Source organism: Acipenser ruthenus, chromosome 44, assembly GCF_902713425.1.
Source record: "Acipenser ruthenus chromosome 44, fAciRut3.2 maternal haplotype, whole genome shotgun sequence".
NCBI lineage: Eukaryota > Metazoa > Chordata > Actinopteri > Acipenseriformes > Acipenseridae > Acipenser > Acipenser ruthenus.
The window spans coordinates 9284152-9307514 of NC_081232.1; the positions used below are offsets into that span (position 1 = coordinate 9284152).

General features: G+C 43.3%; 3 protein-coding genes across 6 annotated transcripts; 2 read left to right on the forward strand and 1 right to left on the reverse strand.

Moving 5' to 3' along the window:
- Positions 1–754: 754 nt before the first annotated feature.
- On the reverse strand, positions 755–6805 carry LOC117399011 (NEDD8). Its single transcript, XM_059012530.1, has 4 exons — positions 6565–6805; positions 6070–6117; positions 3283–3365; positions 755–1004 (listed from the first exon to the last, which is right to left on the reverse strand). The coding sequence occupies exons 1-4, from the start codon at positions 6580–6582 to the stop codon at positions 899–901; spliced, it is 255 nt and encodes an 84-aa protein (XP_058868513.1). The 5' UTR covers positions 6583–6805; the 3' UTR covers positions 755–898.
- Positions 6806–7898: 1093 nt separating this feature from the next.
- dhrs4 (dehydrogenase/reductase (SDR family) member 4) lies at positions 7899–16673 on the forward strand. Of its 4 annotated transcripts, none has more exons than XM_059012529.1 (9): positions 7899–8022; positions 9123–9281; positions 9878–10055; positions 10448–10549; positions 10639–10709; positions 13507–13558; positions 15359–15493; positions 15972–16027; positions 16311–16673. In XM_059012529.1, exons 2-9 carry the CDS (start codon positions 9127–9129, stop codon positions 16423–16425), a joined length of 864 nt encoding a protein of 287 aa, XP_058868512.1. In that variant the 5' UTR covers positions 7899–8022; positions 9123–9126; the 3' UTR covers positions 16426–16673. The 4 variants fall into 4 exon arrangements, with proteins under 4 accessions (XP_058868512.1, XP_058868511.1, XP_058868510.1 ...); XM_059012528.1 differs by having other exon boundaries at positions 7938–8038; XM_059012527.1 differs by having other exon boundaries at positions 7959–8063.
- Positions 16674–18258: 1585 nt separating this feature from the next.
- dhrs1 (dehydrogenase/reductase (SDR family) member 1) lies at positions 18259–23358 on the forward strand. Its single transcript, XM_059012525.1, has 9 exons — positions 18259–18519; positions 18782–18928; positions 19224–19367; positions 19686–19765; positions 20616–20748; positions 21144–21287; positions 22332–22401; positions 22656–22736; positions 22892–23358. Exons 2-9 carry the CDS (start codon positions 18782–18784, stop codon positions 23026–23028), a joined length of 936 nt encoding a protein of 311 aa, XP_058868508.1. The 5' UTR covers positions 18259–18519; the 3' UTR covers positions 23029–23358.
- The last annotated feature ends 5 nt before the right edge of the window (positions 23359–23363 follow it).

A 23363-nucleotide genomic window follows, 5' to 3' on the forward strand; every position in this document is an offset into this window, starting at 1 on the left:
TGTCAGTGTGTCAGTCTGTGTCAGTGTGTGTCTGTCTGTGCGTCAGTCTGTCAGTGTGTGTCTGTCTGTGCGTCAGTCTGTCAGTGTGTCTGTCTGTGCGTCAGTCTGTGTCAGTGTGTCTGTCTGCGTCAGTGTGTCTGTCTGTGCGTCAGTCTGTCAGTGTGTGTCTGTCTGTGCGTCAGTCTGTCAGTGTGCGTCAGTCTGTCTGTCTGCGTCAGTGTGTGTCTTTCAGTCAGTCTGTCAGTGTGTCTGTCTGTGCGTCAGTCTGTGTCAGTGTGTGTGTCAGTCAGTCAGTGTCTGTCTGTCTGTGCATCAGTCTGTGTCAGTGTGTCTGTCAGCGTGTGTCTGTCTGTCTGTGCATCAGTCTGTGTCAGTGTGTGTGTCAGTCAGTCTGTGTGTCTGAGATATTGGAAGAGTGTTTCTTCTTTCTGTGAGAAATATTTTACAGCGGCTTAATAAAAATTAAAAAAAACAAACAAAAAAAAAACCACATTAAAACCAGAAGAAATCAAATCTGTGAGAAAGCATGTCTGTTTGTCAGAGTGTCTGTCAGTGTGTCTGTCTGTCTGTCAGTTTATGTCTCTGTTTGAGAAAGCCCTTCTCTTTGAAACGTCCACCACCACATTTACTGAACGTTTTCTATATATTTAGTATTTTCCGATTACCCGACTGCTTGTTTGAAACACCAAAAAGATAAAACGGGCAGAGTAAACAAAGACAAAAAAAAAAAAAATGACAAAAATAGAAGCTAGCCTCTTCTGTATGTTATTTATTTTATTATTATTATTTTAAAAGATGGCGGATGTTAAATCAAGACGCTGGAGTTTTGGCACCGTTGATACTACACGGAGGGGGTTCAGGGGTGGTGCATTGTGGGATCGTGGAGGACTGGTTCATCTCATCTCATCGCCTCTCCTCCTCCTCCTCCTCCTCTCAAAGCCAGGACCAGATGCAAAACAGACCCTCCTTGGATTTTGTAATCTGCAGCCGTCTTCTCATCGTTCCTGAGAGAGAGGAAGACACCTTGCAGGGTTAATAAAGGTCGGAGCCCGCCGGAGAACGGGGCGGAGCCCACAGCGGTCAGGCGGCACAGTGCTTTCCCAACAACAGAGACGAGGAATTGAAAAAGTGGGATCGATCTGGCGTAGAAGAGATCTACAGCTCGGGACAAAAGTTTTGCATCCCCCTCTCTATATAGAATGAACTCCCTCAGCTTCATAGAGTCCAATGAAAGCTGCTGAATAATGTTCCCTTGTTAACATATTGAATTCCACCCCCTCTATATAGAATGAACTCCCTCAGCTTCATAGAGTCCAATGAAAGCTGCTGAATAATGTTCCCTTGTTAACATATTGAATTACACACCCTCTATATAGAATAAACTCCCTCAGCTTCATAGAGTCCAATGAAAGCTGCTGAATAATGTTCCCTTGTTAACATATTGAATTACACCCCCTCTATATAGAATGAACTCCCTCAGCTTCATAGAGTCCAATGAAAGCTGCTGAATAATGTTCCCTTGTTAACATATTGAATTACACACCCTCTATATAGAATGAACTCCCTCAGCTTCATAGAGTCCAATGAAAGCTGCTGAATAATGTTCCCTTGTTAACATATTGAATTCCACCCCCTCTATATAGAATGAACTCCCTCAGCTTCATAGAGTCCAATGAAAGCTGCTGAATAATGTTCCCTTGTTAACATATTGAATTACACACCCTCTATATAGAATAAACTCCCTCAGCTTCATAGAGTCCAATGAAAGCTGCTGAATAATGTTCCCTTGTTAACATATTGAATTACACCCCCTCTATATAGAATGAACTCCCTCAGCTTCATAGAGTCCAATGAAAGCTGCTGAATAATGTTCCCTTGTTAACATATTGAATTACACACCCTCTATATAGAATGAACTCCCTCAGCTTCATAGAGTCCAATGAAAGCTGCTGAATAATGTTCCCTTGTTAACATATTGAATTCCACCCCCTCTATATAGAATGAACTCCCTCAGCTTCATAGAGTCCAATGAAAGCTGCTGAATAATGTTCCCTTGTTAACATATTGAATTACACACCCTCTATATAGAATGAACTCCCTCAGCTTCATAGAGTCCAATGAAAGCTGCTGAATAATGTTCCCTTGTTAACATATTGAATTCCACCCCCTCTATATAGAATGAACTCCCTCAGCTTCATAGAGTCCAATGAAAGCTGCTGAATAATGTTCCCTTGTTAACATATTGAATTACACACCCTCTATATAGAATAAACTCCCTCAGCTTCATAGAGTCCAATGAAAGCTGCTGAATAATGTTCCCTTGTTAACATATTGAATTACACCCCCTCTATATAGAATGAACTCCCTCAGCTTCATAGAGTCCAATGAAAGCTGCTGAATAATGTTCCCTTGTTAACATATTGAATTACACACCCTCTATATAGAATGAACTCCCTCAGCTTCATAGAGTCCAATGAAAGCTGCTGAATAATGTTCCCTTGTTAACATATTGAATTCCACCCCCTCTATATAGAATGAACTCCCTCAGCTTCATAGAGTCCAATGAAAGCTGCTGAATAATGTTCCCTTGTTAACATATAGAATTACACACCCTCTATATAGCCCGATCTGTAGAATCTCACTGCGCGTGTGGATCTGAAAACATCTAAACAGGATCTGCACAAACACACACAGATCCACTCCGTTAACATCAGACCCTTCATTATTTAGATTTAATGATATAATATGTCTCTCAGTGTCGGGTGTCTCGCTCTAATCATCTTGAGAGTGTGTTTCATTCTCTTGCACTGTTTGTATGACAGACCGACTCTCCCTCTCCTCTCTCTTTTCTAATTAGGTTTCATTCTCTTGCCCTGTTTGTAGGATAGACCCGACACTTAAACATATTATGAGAGGGAGGAAGGAGAGGAGAGGGAGAGGGAGAAGGGAGGAAGGGAGGGAGGGAGGGAGAGGGGAGGAGGGAGAGGAGGAGGGAGGGTCTGTCACACAGAGACAAGACAATGACACACACTCAACACGATCAGAAACAGCCAGGTTTAAAAAGAAACGGACAACACTTACAGGGATAGGAATCAGACTCCCGCTGCACAGCAGTGTGATCCAGTCCTGGTTTCACTGGGAGTTTAATAATCAGACACACCTGAGCTTGTTACCCAGACACACTGGGGGGCTGATCAAGCTGGTAGTAAAACCTGGAATGGGTGACACTGCTGTTCAATAGGAGTCTGATTCCCATCCCTGCTATCTTAAAAGGAGACTCACATCTGCTTCCCGCTGTAGATGAGTCTCTGTTGCTGTGGGGGGATCCCCTCCTTCTCTTCCACTCTCTCCTTTATTCTCTCCACCTGAAACCATTCAAACACTTTCAAATCCATTCTCTCACCTCTTATTAGCTTTATTAACATGATCACTGGCCCCTCCCTTTAAAGGAGCGCTGACCATCTTTAAAATCCATTCTCTCGCCTCTTATTAGCTTTATTAACATGATCACTGGCCCCTCCCTTTAAAGGAGCGCTGACCATCTTTAAAATCCATTCTCTCACCTCTTATTAGCTTTATTAATATGATCACTGGCCCCTCCCTTTAAAAGGAGCGCTGACCATCTTTAAAATCCATTCTCTCATCTCTTATTAGCTTTATTAACAGGATCACCGGCCCCTCCCTTTAAAGGAGCGCTGACCATCTTTAAAATCCATTCTCTCACCTCTTATTAGCTTTATTAACATGATCACTGACCCCTCCCTTTAAAGGAGCGCTGCCCATCTTTAAAACCCATTCTCTCACCTCTTATTAGCTTTATTAACAGGATCACCGGCCCCTCCCTTTAAAGGAGCGCTGACCATCTTTAAAATCCATTCTCTCACCTCTTATTAGCTTTATTAACATGATCACTGGCCCCTCCCTTTAAAGGAGCGCTGACCATCTTTAAAATCCATTCTCTCACCTCTTATTAGCTTTATTAACAGGATCACTGGCCCCTCCCTTTAAAGGAGCGCTGACCATCTTTAAAATCCATTCTCTCACCTCTTATTAGCTTTATTAATATGATCACTGGCCCCTCCCTTTAAAGGAGCGCTGACCATCTTTAAAATCCATTCTCTCACCTCTTATTAGCTTTATTAACAGGATCACTGGCCACTCCCTTTAAAGGAGCGCTGACCATCTTTAAAATCCATTCTCTCTTATTAGCTTTATTAACATGATCACTGGCCCCCTCCCTTTAAAGGAGCGTTGACCATCTTTAAAATCCATTCTCTCACCTCTTATTAGCTTTATTAACATGATCACTGGCCCCTCCCTTTAAAGGAGCGCTGACCATCTTTAAAATACATTCTCTCACCTCTTATTAGCTTTATTAACATGATCACCGGCCCCTCCCTTTAAAGGAGCGCTGACCATCTTTAAAATCCATTCTCTCTCCTCTTATTAGCTTTATTAACATGATCACCGGCCCCTCCCTTTAAAGGAGCGCTGACCATCTTTAAAATCCATTCTCTCTTATTAGCTTTATTAACATGATCACCGGCCCCTCCCTTTAAAGGAGCGCTGACCATCTTTAAAACCCATTCTCTCACCTCTTATTAGCTTTATTAACATGATCACTGACCCCTCCCTTTAAAGGAGCGCTGACCATCTTTAAAATCCATTCTCTCACCTCTTATTAGCTTTATTAACATGATCACTGGTCCCTCCCTTTAAAGGAGCGCTGACCATCTTTAAAATCCATTCTCTCACCTCTTATTAGCTTTATTAACATGATCACTGACCCCTCCCTTTAAAGGAGCGCTGACCATCTTTAAAATCCATTCTCTCACCTCTTATTAGCTTTATTAACAGGATCACCGGCCCCTCCCTTTAAAGGAGCGCTGCCCATCTTTAAAATCCATTCTCTCACCTCTTATTAGCTTTATTAACATGATCACCGGCTCCTCCCTTTAAAGGAGTGCTGACCATCTTTAAAATCCATTCTCTCGCCTCTTATTAGCTTTATTAACATGATCACTGGCCCCTCCCTTTAAAGGAGCGCTGACCATCTTTAAAATCCATTCTCTCACCTCTTATTAGCTTTATTAACAGGATCACCGGCCCCTCCCTTTAAAGGAGCGCTGACCATCTTTAAAATCCATTCTCTCACCTCTTATTAGCTTTATTAACATGATCACTGGCCCCTCCCTTTAAAGGAGCGCTGACCATCTTTAAAATCCATTCTCTCACCTCTTATTAGCTTTATTAACATGATCACTGGCCCCTCCCTTTAAAGGAGCGCTGACCATCTTTAAAATCCATTCTCTCACCTCTTATTAGCTTTATTAACATGATCACCGGCCCCTCCCTTTAAAGGAGCGCTGACCATCTTTAAAATCCATTCTCTCACCTCTGATTAGTTTTATTAATATGATCACTGACCCCCTCCCTTTAAAGGAGCGCTGACCATCTTTAAAATCCATTCTCTCACCTCTTATTAGCTTTATTAACATGATCACTGGCCCCTCCCTTTAAAGGAGCACTGACCATCTTTAAAATCCATTCTCTCACCTCTTATTAGCTTTATTAACATGATCACCGGCCCCTCCCTTTAAAGGAGCGCTGACCATCTTTAAAATCCATTCTCTCACCTCTGATTAGTTTTATTAATATGATCACTGACCCCCTCCCTTTAAAGGAGCGCTGACCATCTTTAAAATCCATTCTCTCACCTCTTATTAGCTTTATTAACATGATCACCGACCCCTCCCTTTAAAGGAGCGCTGACCATCTTTAAAATCCATTCTCTCACCTCTTATTAGCTTTATTAACATGATCACTGGTCCCTCCCTTTAAAGGAGCGCTGACCATCTTTAAAATCCATTCTCTCACCTCTTATTAGCTTTATTAATATGATCGCTGGCCCCTCCCTTTAAAGGAGCGCTGACCATCTTTAAAATCCATTCTCTCACCTCTTATTAGCTTTATTAACATGATCACTGACCCCTCCCTTTAAAGGAGCGCTGACCATCTTTAAAATCCTGCATAATTACTGGCCAGTATATCGTTATGAAACCAGTTTACCTTATCTGTGGGTTCGATGTCGATTTCTATCTCCTTTCCAGTCAAGGTCTGTAAAAAAAAAAAAAAAATAATAATAATAATAATAATAATAATAATAATAATAATAATAATAATAATAATAATAATAATAATAATAACCCGTGTATCTCCTCCTCCATTCGTTAAGAAACAAATGTATATGTACAGACTAAAAATAAAAAGCTAGTTTATCGTGGATTTGGAGGCTCGGAGGAGTCCATGTAATTAATTAATTGATTAATTGTTTGTCAGTCGCTACAGTGACGATGCACAAATACACGCGCGGGTATTTAGGGTAAGAAATAATCATTTTAGGCGCCGTTTCGTAGGATTATTATTTATAACCCGAGTTTATGAACGAGTAAGGCCGCGCAACATATCATAAACGATCCTCCATTGAAATCAGCGGCGTCTTTCCGGCCCGAGTCTGATAATTATTATTATTATTATTATTATTATTATTCGTAACAAACTTACCTTGACTTTAATCAGCATTGTTGCTCCCCGCTGGAATTGCTACTCAATCTCAAATAAACGGTCTCTATCACCCTCTTTTTTTAGTTTTAAATCAGTTTAAGATGTTTTTTTTTTTCGTTTACCAGTCAATTTAAAACTGCTTTCCGGCGCGGTGCAACAGCATTTATCTTCCCCCCGCCCTCGACAACACGCTGGACGGTGTCGGATACAAAAGTTCCCAGTTTGGCTTCCAGGCTCCGACGCTTCGGAACTAAAAGAAAGACTTCATTCCCCAGCGTCCCTCCCTTTCACAGCCGCGCTTGCGCATTAGTGTGAAAAAGAAAGACTTCATTTCCCAGCGTCCCTCCCTTTCACAGCTGCGCTTATTGAAGTGAAAGAAAGACTTCATTTCCCAGCGTCCCTCCCTTTCACAGCTGCGCTTATTGAAGTGAAAGAAAGACTTCATTTCCCAGCGTCCCTCCCTTTCACAGCTGCGCTTATTGAAGTGAAAAAGAAAGACTTCATTTCCCAGCGTCCCTCCCTTTCACAGCTGCGCTTATTGAAGTAAAAAAAAGAAAGACTTCATTTCCCAGCGTCCCTCCCTTTCACAGCTGCGCTTATTGACGTGAAAAAGAAAGACTTCATTTCCCAGCGTCCCTCCCTTTCACAGCTGCGCTTGCGCATTAGTGTGAAAAAGAAAGACTTCATTTCCCAGCGTCCCTCCCTTTCACAGCCGCGCTTGCGCATTAGTGTGACAAAGAAAGACTTCATTTCCCAGCGTCCCTCCCTTTCACAGCTGCGCTTATTGACGTGAAAAAGAAAGACTTCATTTCCCAGCGTCCCTCCCTTTCACAGCTGCGCTTGCGCATTAGTGTGAAAAAGAAAGACTTCATTTCCCAGCGTCCCTCCCTTTCACAGCCGCGCTTGCGCATTAGTGTGAAAAAGAAAGACTTCATTTCCCAGCGTCCCTCCCTTTCACAGCTGCCCGGTTCGGCTCAATTAATGTGTTTTTTTTTGGTTCTGTTACAGACAAATAAAACCGTGTAAGCACTTTGTAACTGTCACCTTTCGCCATTCTTTAAAAAAAAAAACTAAATTAAATATCATAGCGTTTTTAAAATAATTGTGTTACGTGGGGGTCATGGGTGAATAACCGTAACATTTCATTTGGCAAACAGAACTAAAAAAACGTTGACCCTTTTCCCTACTTATCCTTCACCGACACATTCCCTTTAAAAGGGCAGTCTCTCCTCCTTAAAAGAAAAAAAAAAAACACACGCCTATTTAAACCCTGCGTTCAAAAAACACGCCTTGAAATGAGCGGGTAGTGAAACTGCAGCCCGTTGACCGCCATTTTGGCTCTTTTGGCGCGGATCTGAACGCGCAGCTGACTCCGTTTGAGCCACAATGGCGCCGGTTTCTGACTAAAACCGTGAAAGCCGTGTTTCAATAACTACCCCCTAAAACAACCGAACTGAAGTAAGAAGCCGACACGGTTTGTGATTACCTCAGCTAACTGTGTAATTATTAATAATAATAATCATAAAAACGGATTCACGTTTATACTTGACTTCGACGGATTAAAACCGTGGCGCGGCAGATTGTGTCAAAAAAAATTTACTACACATTTTTTTTATTTTTTTTATTACCTCAGCCCACAAAAGGCGGTTAATAATTAATTGGTTTGTGACAGGGTTTCGCAACTAAGTTATATAGTCGAGTTATTAAACTTTATCCTCCGGTGGTGTGCTTGACATTCAGTAGTTTTTTTTGCTTGATAAGAGACAACGATTTGGTTTAGCAAATTGTGAATAATAATAATAATAATAATAATAATAATAATAATAATAATAATAATACTTCGACGCTGATGAGAAATTCAAACGAAAACTAGCTGAAATAAACTACGCTCGCAAACTGAGAAAAAAAATACTTCGTCGAAGTGGTAAGGTCACGCAAAATCAAAATAAAGGTTTTTATTTAGATAACGACGTATGCGCGTTATTAAGGGGAAACTGCCCTGCTGTTAAAATATACAATATTATAATATTAATCCGGGGCAGCAGTGTGGAGTAGTGGTTAGGTCTCTGGACTCTTGACCGGAGGGTCCTGGGTTCAATCCCCAGTGGGGGACACTGCTGCTGTACCCTTGAGCAAGGTACTTTACCTAGATTGCTCCAGTAAAAACCCAACTGTATAAATGGGGAATTGTATGTAAAAATAATGTGATCTCTTTAATTAATGCGCGAACGAGATAGAGAATTGTAAAGCGCCATTGAATTGAATGTGGTACTGTGACGTCATGGGAAGATCACACGTGACGCAATGTCGACGACATTGCGATAATTTCAAGAACCCCTAACTATGTTCTATGACGTCTGAGTGCTCCATATTGTTGCGATTGCTCAGTTTCTTTTAACATTTATTTTGTAGGTATTGCTTTGATTCTAGCTCGGGAGCCTCCTGCCGTAGACGTATAATAATATTATGGGATGTCTCCTCTCCTGCCACACTGCTCCCCCGTGTCTCTGACCTGCGCCTCTCCTCTCTCCTCTCCCTCTCTCTCTCTCTCCACACAGCGCGATGCTCCCGGCCAGAGCTGCTCTTCTCAGGCATTTCACCAGGGGGCGCTGGAGCGCTCAGCTGTGTTCATCACAAAGAACGATGTCGTCCTCGAACCCGGGACCGAGCGGGAAGCTGCAGGGAAAGATAGCGCTGGTGACGGCTTCGACCGAGGGGTGAGAGAAACCCTGACCAATAAATTATAAATACAAAATAAATACATAAATAAATAAACTCTGCAGTAATTAGTTATTATAATTACAGTGTAATTACTTACAATTATGCTGCAGTGATCCCAATTATAATTACAGTGACGCTAAAACGTAACATAAACAGCCGAGCGCATCATTTCTTCTGAATAACCGGCACTAATAATCACAGGTACAAACACACAGACACAATGGAGCACTTTTTAATTATTATTATTATTATTATTATTATTATTATTATTATTATTATTATTATTATTATTTTAAACAAATTATGGGGGAAGTTACCAAAAGTGATTGAAAATACGAGAATAAAGATCTGAAATGACAAATAAATGTGTAGCTTTAATTATTTTGTTTGTTTGTTTCCCTCAGGATGGATTTCACTGCTGCATAATATAATTTCACTTTTTTTTGTTTCCCTCAGGATGAATTTCACTGCTGCACAATATTATAATTTCCCTTTTTTTTGGGTTGTTTCCCTCAGGATGAATTTCACTGCCGTGCGATACTGTAATTTCATTTCTTTATTTATCTCTTTATTTTTTGGTTGTTTCCCTCAGGATCGGTTTCGCGGCCGCGCGGGGCCTTGCCCAGCAGGGGGCTCTAGTTGTGCTGAGCAGCAGGCAGAAGGATAAGGTGGACCGCGCCGTGGCCGAGCTCAGGAGCCAGAATCTCAACGTGACCGGAACTACTTGCCACGTGGGGAAGAGGGAAGACAGAGAGAGGCTGGTCGCCACGGTAACAAGACCAGCGAGAATATGGGGCGTGGCTAACGCTGCAAATCAGACCAGCAAATATTATACACATGGACCCCCTAAAACACAGGGAAGGGAGCACAGAGAGGTCTGGTAAAGCATAGGGAAGCATTGTAAAGCACAGAGAGGTGTGGTAAAGCATAGGGAAGCATTGTAAAGCACAGAGAGGTCTGGTAAAGCATAGGGAAGCATTGTAAAGCACAGAGAGGTCTGGTAAAGCATAGGGAAGCATTGTAAAGCACAGAGAGGTCTGGTAAAGCATAGGGAAGCATTGTAAAGCACAGAGAGGTCTGGTAAAGCATAGGGAAGCATTGTAAAGCACAGAGAGGTCTGGTAAAGCATAGGGAAGCATTTTCTCTTGCTGTTTGTTTCCAGACAGTCCGGGATCATGGAGGGATCGATATCCTGGTCTCCAATGCGGCCGTCAATCCGTTCTTCGGGAATATTATGGATTCCACTGAGGATGTTTGGGACAAGGTAGGAATTCTGTTTTGGAGGGGGGGGGGGGGGGGTAATTCAGAGCGTCTGTTTGTTAATTTTTTTTAAATTTTGTTATTTGTGTTTAGATTTTGGACGTGAATGTCAAAGCCACGTTTTTACTGGCGAAGCTTGTGGTCCCGCACATGGAGGCCAGGGGGTAAGAAACCCCCCCCCCCCTACACCCTCTATATACAATGAACTCCCTCAGCTTCATAGAGTCCAGTGAAAGCTGCTGAATAATGTTCCCTTGTTAACATATTGAATTCCACACCCTCTATATAGAATGAACTCCCTCAGCTTCATAGAGTCCAATGAAAGCTGCTGAATAATGTTCCCTTGTTAACATATTGAATTACACACCCTCTATATAGAATGAACTCCCTCAGCTTCATAGAGTCCAATGAAAGCTGCTGAATAATGTTCCCTTGTTAACATATTGAATTCCACACCCTCTATATAGAATGAACTCCCTCAGCTTCATAGAGTCCAATGAAAGCTGCTGAATAATGTTCCCTTGTTAACATATTGAATTACACACCCTCTATATAGAATGAACTCCCTCAGCTTCATAGAGTCCAATGAAAGCTGCTGAATAATGTTCCCTTGTTAACATATTGAATTCCACACCCTCTATATAGAATGAACTCCCTCAGCTTCATAGAGTCCAATGAAAGCTGCTGAATAATGTTCCCTTGTTAACATATTGAATTCCACACCCTCTATATAGAATGAACTCCCTCAGCTTCATAGAGTCCAATGAAAGCTGCTGAATAATGTTCCCTTGTTAACATATTGAATTCCACCCCCTCTATATACAATGAACTCCCTCAGCTTCATAGAGTCCAATGAAAGCTGCTGAATAATGTTCCCTTGTTAACATATTGAATTACACACCCTCTATATACAATGAACTCCCTCAGCTTCATAGAGTCCAATGAAAGCTGCTGAATAATGTTCCCTTGTTAACATATTGAATTACACACCCTCTATATAGAATGAACTCCCTCAGCTTCATAGAGTCCAATGAAAGCTGCTGAATAATGTTCCCTTGTTAACATATTGAATTCCACCCCCTCTATATACAATGAACTCCCTCAGCTTCATAGAGTCCAATGAAAGCTGCTGAATAATGTTCCCTTGTTAACATATTGAATTACACACCCTCTATATACAATGAACTCCCTCAGCTTCATAGAGTCCAATGAAAGCTGCTGAATAATGTTCCCTTGTTAACATATTGAATTACACACCCTCTATATAGAATGAACTCCCTCAGCTTCATAGAGTCCAATGAAAGCTGCTGAATAATGTTCCCTTGTTAACATATTGAATTCCACCCCCTCTATATACAATGAACTCCCTCAGCTTCATAGAGTCCAATGAAAGCTGCTGAATAATGTTCCCTTGTTAACATATTGAATTACACACCCTCTATATACAATGAACTCCCTCAGCTTCATAGAGTCCAATGAAAGCTGCTGAATAATGTTCCCTTGTTAACATATTGAATTCCACACCCTCTATATAGAATGAACTCCCTCAGCTTCATAGAGTCCAATGAAAGCTGCTGAATAATGTTCCCTTGTTAACATATTGAATTCCACCCCCTCTATATAGAATGAACTCACTCAGCTTCATAGAGTCCAATGAAAGCTGCTGAATAATGTTCCCTTGTTAACATATTGAATTCCACCCCCTCTATATAGAATGAACTCACTCAGCTTCATAGAGTCCAATGAAAGCTGCTGAATAATGTTCCCTTGTTAACATATTGAATTCCACACCCTCTATATAGAATGAACTCCCTCAGCTTCATAGAGTCCAATGAAAGCTGCTGAATAATGTTCCCTTGTTAACATATTGAATTCCACACCCTCTATATACAATGAACTCCCTCAGCTTCATAGAGTCCAGTGAAAGCTGCTGAATAATGTTCCCTTGTTAACATATTGAATTCCACACCCTCTATATACAATGAACTCCCTCAGCTTCATAGAGTCCAGTGAAAGCTGCTGAATAATGTTCCCTTGTTAACATATTGAATTCCACACCCTCTATATACAATGAACTCCCTCAGCTTCATAGAGTCCAGTGAAAGCTGCTGAATAATGTTCCCTTGTTAACATATTGAATTCCACACCCTCTATATAGAATGAACTCCCTCAGCTTCATAGAGTCCAATGAAAGCTGCTGAATAATGTTCCCTTGTTAACATATTGAATTCCACACCCTCTATATACAATGAACTCCCTCAGCTTCATAGAGTCCAGTGAAAGCTGCTGAATAATGTTCCCTTGTTAACATATTGAATTCCACACCCTCTATATACAATGAACTCCCTCAGCTTCATAGAGTCCAATGAAAGCTGCTGAATAATGTTCCCTTGTTAACATATTGAATTCCACCCCCTCTATATACAATGAACTCCCTCAGCTTCATAGAGTCCAATGAAAGCTGCTGAATAATGTTCCCTTGTTAACATATTGAATTGCACCCCCTCTATATAGAATGAACTCCCTCAGCTTCATAGAGTCCAATGAAAGCTGCTGAATAATGTTCCCTTGTTAACATATTGAATTACACACCCTCTATATAGAATGAACTCCCTCAGCTTCATAGAGTCCAATGAAAGCTGCTGAATAATGTTCCCTTGTTAACATATTGAATTCCACACCCTCTATATAGAATGAACTCCCTCAGCTTCATAGAGTCCAATGAAAGCTGCTGAATAAAGTTCCCTTGTTAACATATTGAATTACACACCCTCTATATAGAATGAACTCACTCAGCTTCATAGAGTCCAATGAAAGCTGCTGAATAATGTTCCCTTGTTAACATATTGAATTACACACCGCCGCTTTGGAGTTTTCCCCAGATACTTACTGGAAAAAACATGTTTTTTTTTCTTTGTTTGTTTGTTTGTTTGTTTGTTTGTTTGTTTGTTTGTTTTCTAGGGGTGGCTCAATCGTTATCATCTCTTCAATCGCAGGATATCAACCCTTTCAAGTGAGCCTCTCTATCTTCATTCCCAGTCACTGCGGTCGCACTTAATCAAATACTGTGTTGTTTTGTGTTTGTTGATCAGTCTTGGGCTGCTGTGTTTCAAGTTTAGTTTCAGTAACGCTGATGAAGGCACTAGAGCCCAAACGCTGGTCTGCTTGACTCAGTTTAGTTTCAATAACGCTGATAAAGGCACTGGAGCCCAAACGCTGGTCTGCTTGACTCAGTTTAGTTTCAATAACACTGATGAAGGCACTGGAGCCCAAACGCTGGTCTGCTCGACTCAGTTTAGTTTCAAGTAACACTGATGAAGGCACTAGAGCCCAAACGCTGGTCTGCTTGACTCAGTTTAGTTTCAGTAACGCTGATGAAGGCACTAGAGCCCAAACGCTGGTCTGCTTGACTCAGTTTAGTTTCAATAACGCTGATGAAGGCACTAGAGCCCAACTGCTGGTCTGCTTGACTCAGTTTAGTTTCAAGTAACACTGATGAAGGCACTAGAGCCCAAACGCTGGTCTGCTTGACTCAGTTTAGTTTCAGTAACGCTGATGAAGGCACTAGAGCCCAAACGCTGGTCTGCTTGACTCAGTTTAGTTTCAGTAACGTTGATGAAGGCACTAGAGCCCAAACGCTGGTCTGCTTGACTCAGTTTAGTTTCAGTAACACTGATGAAGGCACTAGAGCCCAAACGCTGGTCTGCTTGACTCAGTTTAGTTTCAATAACACTGATGAAGGCACTAGAGCCCAAACGCTGGTCTGCTTGACTCAGTTTAGTTTCAATAACGCTGATGAAGGCACTAGAGCCCAAACGCTGGTCTGCTTGACTCAGTTTAGTTTCAATAACGCTGATGAAGGCACTAGAGCCCAAACGCTGGTCTGCTTGACTCAGTTTAGTTTCAGTAACGCTGATGAAGGCACTAGAGCCCAAACGCTGGTCTGCTTGACTCAGTTTAGTTTCAGTAACGCTGATGAAGGCACTAGAGCCCAAACGCTGGTCTGCTTGACTCAGTTTAATTTCAATAACGCTGATGAAGGCACGAGAGCCCAAACGCTGGTCTGCTTGACTCAGTTTAGTTTCAGTAATGCTGATGAAGGCACTGGAGCCCAAACGCTGGTCTGCTTGACTCAGTTTAGTTTCAATAACGCTGATGAAGGCACTGGAGCCCAAACGCTGGTCTGCTCGACTCAGTTTAGTTTCAAGTAACACTGATGAAGGCACTAGAGCCCAAACGCTGGTCTGCTCGACTCAGTTTAGTTTCAGTAACGCTGATGAAGGCACTGGAGCCCAAACGCTGGTCTGCTTGACTCAGTTTAGTTTCAATAACACTGATGAAGGCACTGGAGCCCAAACGCTGGTCTGCTTGACTCAGTTTAGTTTCAATAACACTGATGAAGGCACTAGAGCCCAAACGCTGGTCTGCTTGACTCAGTTTAGTTTCAGTAACGCTGATGAAGGCACTAGAGCCCCAAACGCTGGTCTGCTTGACTCAGTTTAGTTTCAGTAACGCTGATGAAGGCACTAGAGCCCAAACGCTGGTCTGCTTGACTCAGTTTAGTTTCAATTATGCTGATGAAGGCACTAGAGCCCAAACGCTGGTCTGCTTGACTCAGTTTAGTTTCAATAACGCTGATGAAGGCACTAGAGCCCAAACGCTGGTCTGCTTGACTCAGTTTAGTTTCAATAACGCTGATGAAGGCACTAGAGCCCAAACGCTGGTCTGCTTGACTCAGTTTAGTTTCAATAACGCTGATGAAGGCACTAGAGCCCAGACGTTTCTTACTGTACTCTGTGTTTCTCTTGTCTAGGCTCTGGGTCCCTATAGTGTCAGTAAGACTGCCCTGTTGGGGCTGACCAAGGCTTTAGCCCCTGAACTGGCTCATATGAATATCCGCGTGAATTGTGTGGCCCCTGGACTAATCAAAACCAAATTCAGCTCTGCGGTGAGTGTCTGTCTGCCTGTGTGTGTCTGTCTGTCTGTCTGTCTGCCTGTGTGTCTGTCTGTGTGTGTGTCTGTCTGTCTCTGTGTGTGTGTGCCTGTCTGTCTGTGTGTATGTGTCTGTCTGTGTCTGTGTGTATCTGTGAGTCTCTCTCTCTCTACAATATCTATATTGATGTCTGTCTGTCTATCTGTCTATTATTATTATTATTATTATTTATTTCTTAGCAGACGCCCTTATCCAGGGCGACTTACAATTGTTACAAGATATCACATTATTTTTACATACAATTCCCCATTTATACAGTTGGGTCTTTACTGGAGCAATCTAGGTAAAGTACCTTGCTCAAGGGTACAGCAGCAGTGTCCCCCACCTGGGATTGAACCCACAGCCCTCCGGTCAAGAGTCCAGAGCCCTAACCACTACTCCACACTGCTGCTGTCTACAGTATCTATATTCATGTCTGTTTGTTTTCACCCAGCTGTGGCAAAACGAAGGCGCCGCCGATGAATTTCTGAAGAATCTCAGTATAAAAAGGTAAGTAGAAAGAAACTGACTCCATCTTAACTTGGGCTCGGAGCGACTCCCTGCCCACCGCTGCAGAACGCCAGGAGCCAAGATGGAGGACAGGGTGTGCTGCTTCCCTTCGATACAGGAGTCGCACTGTTCCAGATAATTCGAGATAACTGTGATGAAACTTATTGAGAGCATCAGCATCTCAGAGCGTCTGTCTGACCGGACTGACTGTAGTTCGTTATCTTCACTGTTTTTTTTTACCAGCAGATATATATATATTATTATTTTTTTTTTCCTTTCCTAGGATCGGAACTCCGGACGACATCTCCGGAACCGTTTCGTTCCTGTGTTCCGAGGACGCCAGTTACATCACGGGAGAAACCATTGTGGTTGCTGGGGGGATGAACGCCAGACTTTAACCCCTGCAGGGTTGCTGTGGTGTGCCGCTCCGACGTCGTTTTCTGCTGCTCACGCCCCGAGCTGCCAAACTGTCCCAGACGCTTCTGAAAAGACTCCCTAAAGATCACGAGTTTCCCCCCCCCCGGTCACCTGCTGGGTGAAATTGGCCCTGCACCCTTTCAAATGCGGCTTCCCCTATTGGCTGGCCTGCTTCTGTGATGGTATCTCCTAATATACAGCAATAAATCTATATTTCCTTTCAAATCTCTTTAGCATTTCCATGGCTTTTGTCATAAACTTCTGGGTATTTTTCAACAGCAAAATAGGATTGGATTCGGTTTCTTTCGCGAGGCCTGTGTGGCGAGCGAGATTAACGAACCCACGTGCGGCAAAACCACGTTCTGTCAATCACAAGACTGCAGAATCAATGAAAACGTTCAGAATCTTACCTGCGAGCGGATTTTTATATTCATCACAAAGAAAGACTTCTAAGAAACTGAGTCAAGCAGACAAGAGTTTCAGTAACACTGATGAAGACACTGGAGCCCAAACAGAGCTAGTGACTGTGTCCTCAGAGCTAGTGACTGTGTCCTCAGAGCTAGTGACTGTGTCTTTATAGCTAGTGACTGTGTCCTCAGAGCTAGTGACTGTGTCCTCAGAGCTAGTGACTGTGTCTTTATAGCTAGCAGAACTACACAGCTACCCAACACAGAGTCTATATAACACTGATATAAAACCCTGCGCAGAACTACACACCTACCCAACACAGAGTCTATATAACACTGATATAAAACCCTGCGCAGAACGACACACCTACCCAACACAGAGTCTATATAACACTGATATAAAACCCTGCGCAGAACTACACACCTACCCAACACAGAGTCTATATAACACTGATATAAAACCCTGCGCAGAACTACACACCTACCCAACACAGAGTCTATATAACACTGATATAAAACCCTGCGCAGAACGACACACCTACCCAACACAGAGTCTATATAACACTGAAATAAAACCCTGCGCAGAACGACACACCTACCCAACACAGAGTCTATATAACACTGATATAAAACCCTGCGCAGAACTACACACCTACCCAACACAGAGTCTATATAACACTGATCTAAAACCCTGCGCAGAACGACACACCTACCCAACACAGAGTCTATATAACACTGATATAAAACCCTGCGCAGAACGACACACCTACCCAACACAGAGTCTATATAACACTGATATAAAACCCTGCGCAGAACTACACAAATTCTAAGGGAGGGTTGTATCATGATATACAGTCAAAGAAGTTAGATTAGGAAGTGAAACATCTAGACAGGACTTGAACATTCAAAAGTAAATTCAAAACTTCAAAGAGCGGTTAATACACAGCGTATTGAAGGAGGGAAAAAGGGGACTCAAAACATCATAATTCAGTAGATTTAGACTAGTGGAAACGGGGGTGTTTATCTACAGAAGGGCGGTAGAGGGCGCTCGTCATCTGCTATTAGAGGACATGCGCCAACTTGCTTTGATCAGAAGTAACAGGCGATGGTATTATTATTATTATTATTATTATTATTATTATTATTATTTTAAAAATTCTCCAGACAACCTCAAAGCCGCTCAAAGCAAAAGGCGGATTTAGAAAAGGAAACTCAATATCGGGAGGCAGAAAAAGCAGCAACGGCGGCAGCTCTCGTTATGTTTATTTATTTATTTCTTAGCAAAAAAAAAAAAAATTAATTTGTTCTGTATTACAAATAACAGAAAACAAACGTATGTTTTTTTTTTCTGTGTGTGTGTTATTACACGTTACCGCCGGTAGGCGTCTCTGTTTCGTCCCGACCCGATTATCTTAAATTTTCTTGCAGGGACCGCGTCTTGCTCTCTGTGGTTGTGAAATCCCACAAACAGAAAGTGATTAATTACGAAAGACTTACCTTTGAACGGGCAAGCGAATTCAGAAGTGACAATCCGACCCCTGCTTTTTTTTTTCCCCTAAAAAAAAGCAGTAATATATCAATACTGAGGTATTTGTAAACCGCGCTTTTAAAAGCTACGCATTTATTTAGCCTGCAAGAACAGCGCATTACCGCGCAGCAAAGTTCAGTGTGAGTATTTATTTATATTGTATTCATTTTTTTTTGTCCATTACGTAATTTTTCTCGCAAAAAAAAAAAAACCGTGGCTAGACATTTTATAAACATTTCTGTTCATATAATTCGAAATAACTAAAAAAATCTTGAAGCAACACGGTTCCTGTTCCTCAATTTGCGATTGCATGCATTTATTTATTTATAATGGGTGTTTTAGAGTGAGGGAGTGGGGTGGGTGCTGTTATCGACGTGCCGTTGCTGTCCCCTGCTCTGTCAGATGGCGGCGCTGTCGGGCTGGGTGTGCGTGGTGACCGGAGCATCCCGAGGGATCGGGAAAGGCATCGCGCTGCAGCTGGGATCCGCCGGAGCAACCGTCTACATTACCGGGAGAAACGGTGCCACGCTGGGGGAGACTGCGAAAGAGGTGAGGGGGGAGAAGAGGGGGTACGGGGCAGCGGTGTGGAGTAGTGGTCAGGGCTCTGGACTCTGGACCGGAGGGTTCAATCCCAGGTGGGGGGGACACTGCTGTTGTACCCTTGAGCAAGGTACTTTACCTAGATTGCTCCAGTAAAAACCCAACTGTATAAATGGGGAATTGTATGTAAAAATAATGTGATATCTTGTAACAATTGTAAGTCGCCCTGGATAAGGGCGTCTGCTAAGAAATAGATAATAATAACTGGGGGACCCCTGTGCGTCATCGCTTTAATTTTTTACAGGTGGAGGCTAGAGGCGGGGCTTGCGTGCCGGTGACCTGCGATTCGTCGAAGGAGGATGACATCAGGAGCCTGTTTGAGCGAATCGGGAGAGAGCAGAGAGGGAGGCTGGATATCTTGGTGAACAACGCGTACGCAGGCGTGCAGGTGAGGAGAGGAGACAGGGAGGCGCTTACTGCATGCTGACTGCTTCATCATTATTATTATTATTATTATTATTATTATTATTATTATTATTATTATCACTATTATTATTGTTGTTGTTGTTATTATCACTATTATGCCTGAGCTGCAGTTCCCTGCTTTGCCTGTATAATTGAGGGGGCGCTGTCTCTCTCTCTCCCTTACTGTATGTACTTTTTTATATATTCACAGATTATTATTATTATTATTATTATTATTATTATTATTATTATTATTATTATTATTAGTGCTATTATTATTATTATTATTTTTTTTTTCCAGCCTATCTTTGATAACTTGGGGAAGAAATTCTGGGAGGTGCCGCCATCGATTTGGGATGACATCAATGATGTGGGTCTGAGGTGAGGAGAACAGTGACATCATCAACACAGCTGCCAACTGTCACACATTATCAGTGACATCATCAACACAGCTCCCAACCCTCACACATTATCAGTGACATCATCAACACAGCTCCCAACTGTCACACATTATCAGTGACATCAACACAGCTCCCAACCCTCACACATTATCAGTGACATCATCACACAGCTCCCAACCCTCACACATTATCAGTGACATCATCAACACAGCTCCCAACTGTCACACATTATCAGTGACATCAACACAGCTCCCAACCCTCACACATTATCAGTGACATCATCACACAGCTCCCAACCCTCACACATTATCAGTGACATCATCAACACAGCTCCCAACTGTCACACATTATCAGTGACATCATCAACACAGCTCCCAACCCTCACACATTATCAGTGACATCATCACACAGCTCCCAACTGTCACACATTATCAGTGACATCATCAACACAGCTCCCAACCCTCACACATTATCAGTGACATCATCAACATAGCTCCCAACCGTCACACATTATCAGTGACATCATCACACAGCTCCCAACCGTCACACATTATCAGTGACATCATCAACATAGCTCCCAACCGTCACACATTATCAGTGACATCATCACACAGCTCCCAACTGTCACACATTATCAGTGACATCATCACACAGCTCCCAACTGTCACACATTATCAGTGACATCATCAACACAGCTCCCAACCCTCACACATTATCAGTGATCATTCACTCCACACAGCTCCCAACCCTCACACATTATCAGTGACCATTGCCCCTTACAGCTCCGTGTTTGTGTTGCTGTGGTTGTAATTCACCCTCCTTCCCTGCAGGGGTCACTATATCTGCTCGGTGTACGCTGCTCGGATGATGGTTCCGGCAGGGCGGGGCCTGATCGTCGTCATTTCCTCCATGGGGGGTCTGCGATACCTCTTCAGTGTCCCCTATGGAGTGGGCAAAGCAGCTGTGAGTAGCCAACCGTCACACATTATCAGTGACCATTCACTCCACGCAGCTCCCAACCGTTACACATTATCAGTGACCATTCACTCCACACGGCTCCCAACCCTCACACATTATCAGTGACCATTCACTCCACGCAGCTCCCAAGCGTCACACATTATCAGTGACCATTCACTCCACGCAGCTCCCAAGCGTCACACATTATCAGTGACCATTCACTCCATGCAGCTCCCAACCCTCACACATTATCAGTGACCATTCACTCCACGCAGCTCCCAAGCGTCACACATTATCAGTGACCATTCACTCCATGCAGCTCCCAAGCGTCACACATTGCGAGGGACAGTCTGATTACAGTCTATATCCCTGACTGGCTGTACTGTGCTGTGCCCCTGCAGTGTGACCGCCTGGCCTGCGATGGCGCTGTGGAGCTCAGGGGCGCGGGCGTGGCCATGGTGTCCCTGTGGCCGGGGGCCGTCCGCACCGAGAGCATCACAGAGAAAGTGCTGAACAAAGACCCGGGTTCAAAGGCAGAGGAGGAGGTCAGTGTGTCTGTGTGTCTGTCTGTATTAAATATACTATCAGTGTGTGTGTGTATCAGTGTGTGTGTGTCTCAGTGTGTGTGCGTGTGTGTGCGTGTGTGTCTCAGTGTGTGCGTGTGTGTCTCAGTGTGTGTGTCTCAGTGTGTCTGTGTGTGTGTGTGTCTGTGTGTGTGTGTGTGTGTCAGTGTGTGTGTGTGTGTGTGCGTGTGTGTGTCTCAGTGTGTGTGTGTGTCTCAGTGTGTGTGTGTGTGTGTGTCAGTGTCAGTGTGTGTGCGTGTGTGTGTGTGTGTGTGTGTCAGTGTGTGTGTGTGTGTCTCAGTGTGTGTGTGTGTGTGTGTGTGTGTCTCAGTGTGTGTGTGTGTGTGTGTCTCAATGTGTGGGTGTGTGTGTGTGTCTCAGTGTGTGTCAGTGTGTGTGTGTGTGTGTGTGTCAGTGTGTGTGTGTGTGTGTGTGTGTGTCTCAGTGTGTGTGTGTGTCTCAGTGTGTGTGTGTGTGTGTGTGTCTCAGTGTGTGTGTGTGTCTCAGTGTGTGTGTGTGTCTCAGTGTGTGTGTGTGTGTGTGTGTCTCAGTGTGTGTGTGTGTGTGTGTCTCAGTGTGTGTGTGTGTCTCAGTGTGTGTGTGTGTGTCTCAGTGTGTGTGTGTGTCTCAGTGTGTGTGTGTGTGTGTGTGTGTGTCTCAGTGTGTGTGTGTCTCAGTGTGTGTGTGTGTGTGTGTGTGTGTCTCAGTGTGTGTGTGTGTGTGTGTCTCAGTGTGTGTGTGTGTCTCAGTGTGTGTGTCTCAGTGTGTGTGTGTGTGTCTCAGTGTGTGTGTGTGTCTCAGTGTGTGTGTGTGTGTGTCTCAGTGTGTGTGTGTGTGTGTGTGTCTCAGTGTGTGTGTGTGTCTCAGTGTGTGTGTGTGTGTGTGTGTCTCAGTGTGTGTGTGTGTGTGTGTGTGTGTCTCAGTGTGTGTGTGTGTGTGTGTGTGTCTCAGTGTGTGTGTGTGTGTGTGTCTCAGTGTGTGTGTGTGTGTGTGTGTGTGTTTTATTTTCATGGTTTTTTGTTTCAGATTTGGAAGGCGTTTGCAGACGGTGAAACTCCAGAGCTGAGTGGGAAATGCATCGTGGAGCTGGCTACAGGTGAGAGAGGGGGAGGGGAGGGGAGGTGAGGGGAGAGAGACAAAAATACATTTTTTAGCACCAGTTATTGAGAGTATCAGAATATGTGTGTGTGTGGAGGCTGCCTGTTTGTCTTTCCCTCTCCCTCTCTCTCTCTCTCACTTTCTACCTCTCCCTCTTTTCTCATTTTCCTTCTTTTGAACTTAACCATATATATTTTTTATTTTATTATTTTATATATATATATATATATATATATATATATATTTTTTCAGACAAGAAGCTGATGTCACTGAGCGGGAAGGTTCTGTTGAACTGTGACCTCTGCCGGCGCTACAATCTCCAGGATGTTGATGGTATGAAAGTCCAGCTGATCCTGTCTCTCTCTTCTATCAGTTCATGTCTGGTTGACCCTGTCTCTTCTATCAGTTAATAACGCACCTTCTCTCTCCTCCCTCTCCTCTCCCCCTCTCTCCTTCTCCCTCCCTCCCCCTCCCTCTCTCCCTCGCAGGTCGTAAAGTGGTTGACTACATGTCTCTCAGTTTCCTCGTCTCTCGGGTCCCGGGACTCTCCTGGCTCTCCCCCTTCATCCCCTCGTTCCTCCGGCTGCCCAAATTTGTCCTGACTCTGACAGCCAGCAAGTTCTGAGCCAGTCTGCGCGGAACATGGAACACGGAACACAGCCCCCCCCCCCCCCCCCCCGGAACACACAATGCACATAATCTGGAGCATAGAACTCAGAACAGCACCTAGAACAGAAAACACCAAACCTAGAACACACTAGAACATAGATGCAGGCAGACAGGGCTTATAATTCTGAACACCTAGACTTTGGAATCTAGAACACACCACACACCTACTCAGAACCTGGAACTGACGACGTCAAACTCAGAACAACAAAACACCCGAGAACCTAGAACACAAGAACCTAGAACCGACTGAATAAATACGACACAATGGCTGTGTTTCTTCAAACAATTACT

Coding starts and splice junctions, on each gene's coding strand:
- dhrs4 (XM_059012529.1), top strand. CDS start 9,127: ATGCTCCCGGCCAGAGCTGCTCTTCTCAGGCATTTCACCAGGGGGCGC. Junction 10,710..13,506: donor CCGCACATGGAGGCCAGGGG/GTAAGAAACCCC, acceptor TTTGTTTTCTAG/GGGTGGCTCAATCGTTATCA. Junction 16,028..16,310: donor AAGAATCTCAGTATAAAAAG/GTAAGTAGAAAG, acceptor TTCCTTTCCTAG/GATCGGAACTCCGGACGACA.
- dhrs1 (XM_059012525.1), top strand. CDS start 18,782: ATGGCGGCGCTGTCGGGCTGGGTGTGCGTGGTGACCGGAGCATCCCGA. Junction 19,368..19,685: donor ACGCGTACGCAGGCGTGCAG/GTGAGGAGAGGA, acceptor TTTTTTTTCCAG/CCTATCTTTGATAACTTGGG. Junction 22,737..22,891: donor CAATCTCCAGGATGTTGATG/GTATGAAAGTCC, acceptor TCTCCCTCGCAG/GTCGTAAAGTGGTTGACTAC.
- LOC117399011 (XM_059012530.1), bottom strand. Junction 3,366..6,069: donor ACATCGAACCCACAGATAAG/GTAAACTGGTTT, acceptor GAATGGTTTCAG/GTGGAGAGAATAAAGGAGAG. Junction 1,005..3,282: donor ATCTACAGCGGGAAGCAGAT/GTGAGTCTCCTT, acceptor CCTCTCTCTCAG/GAACGATGAGAAGACGGCTG.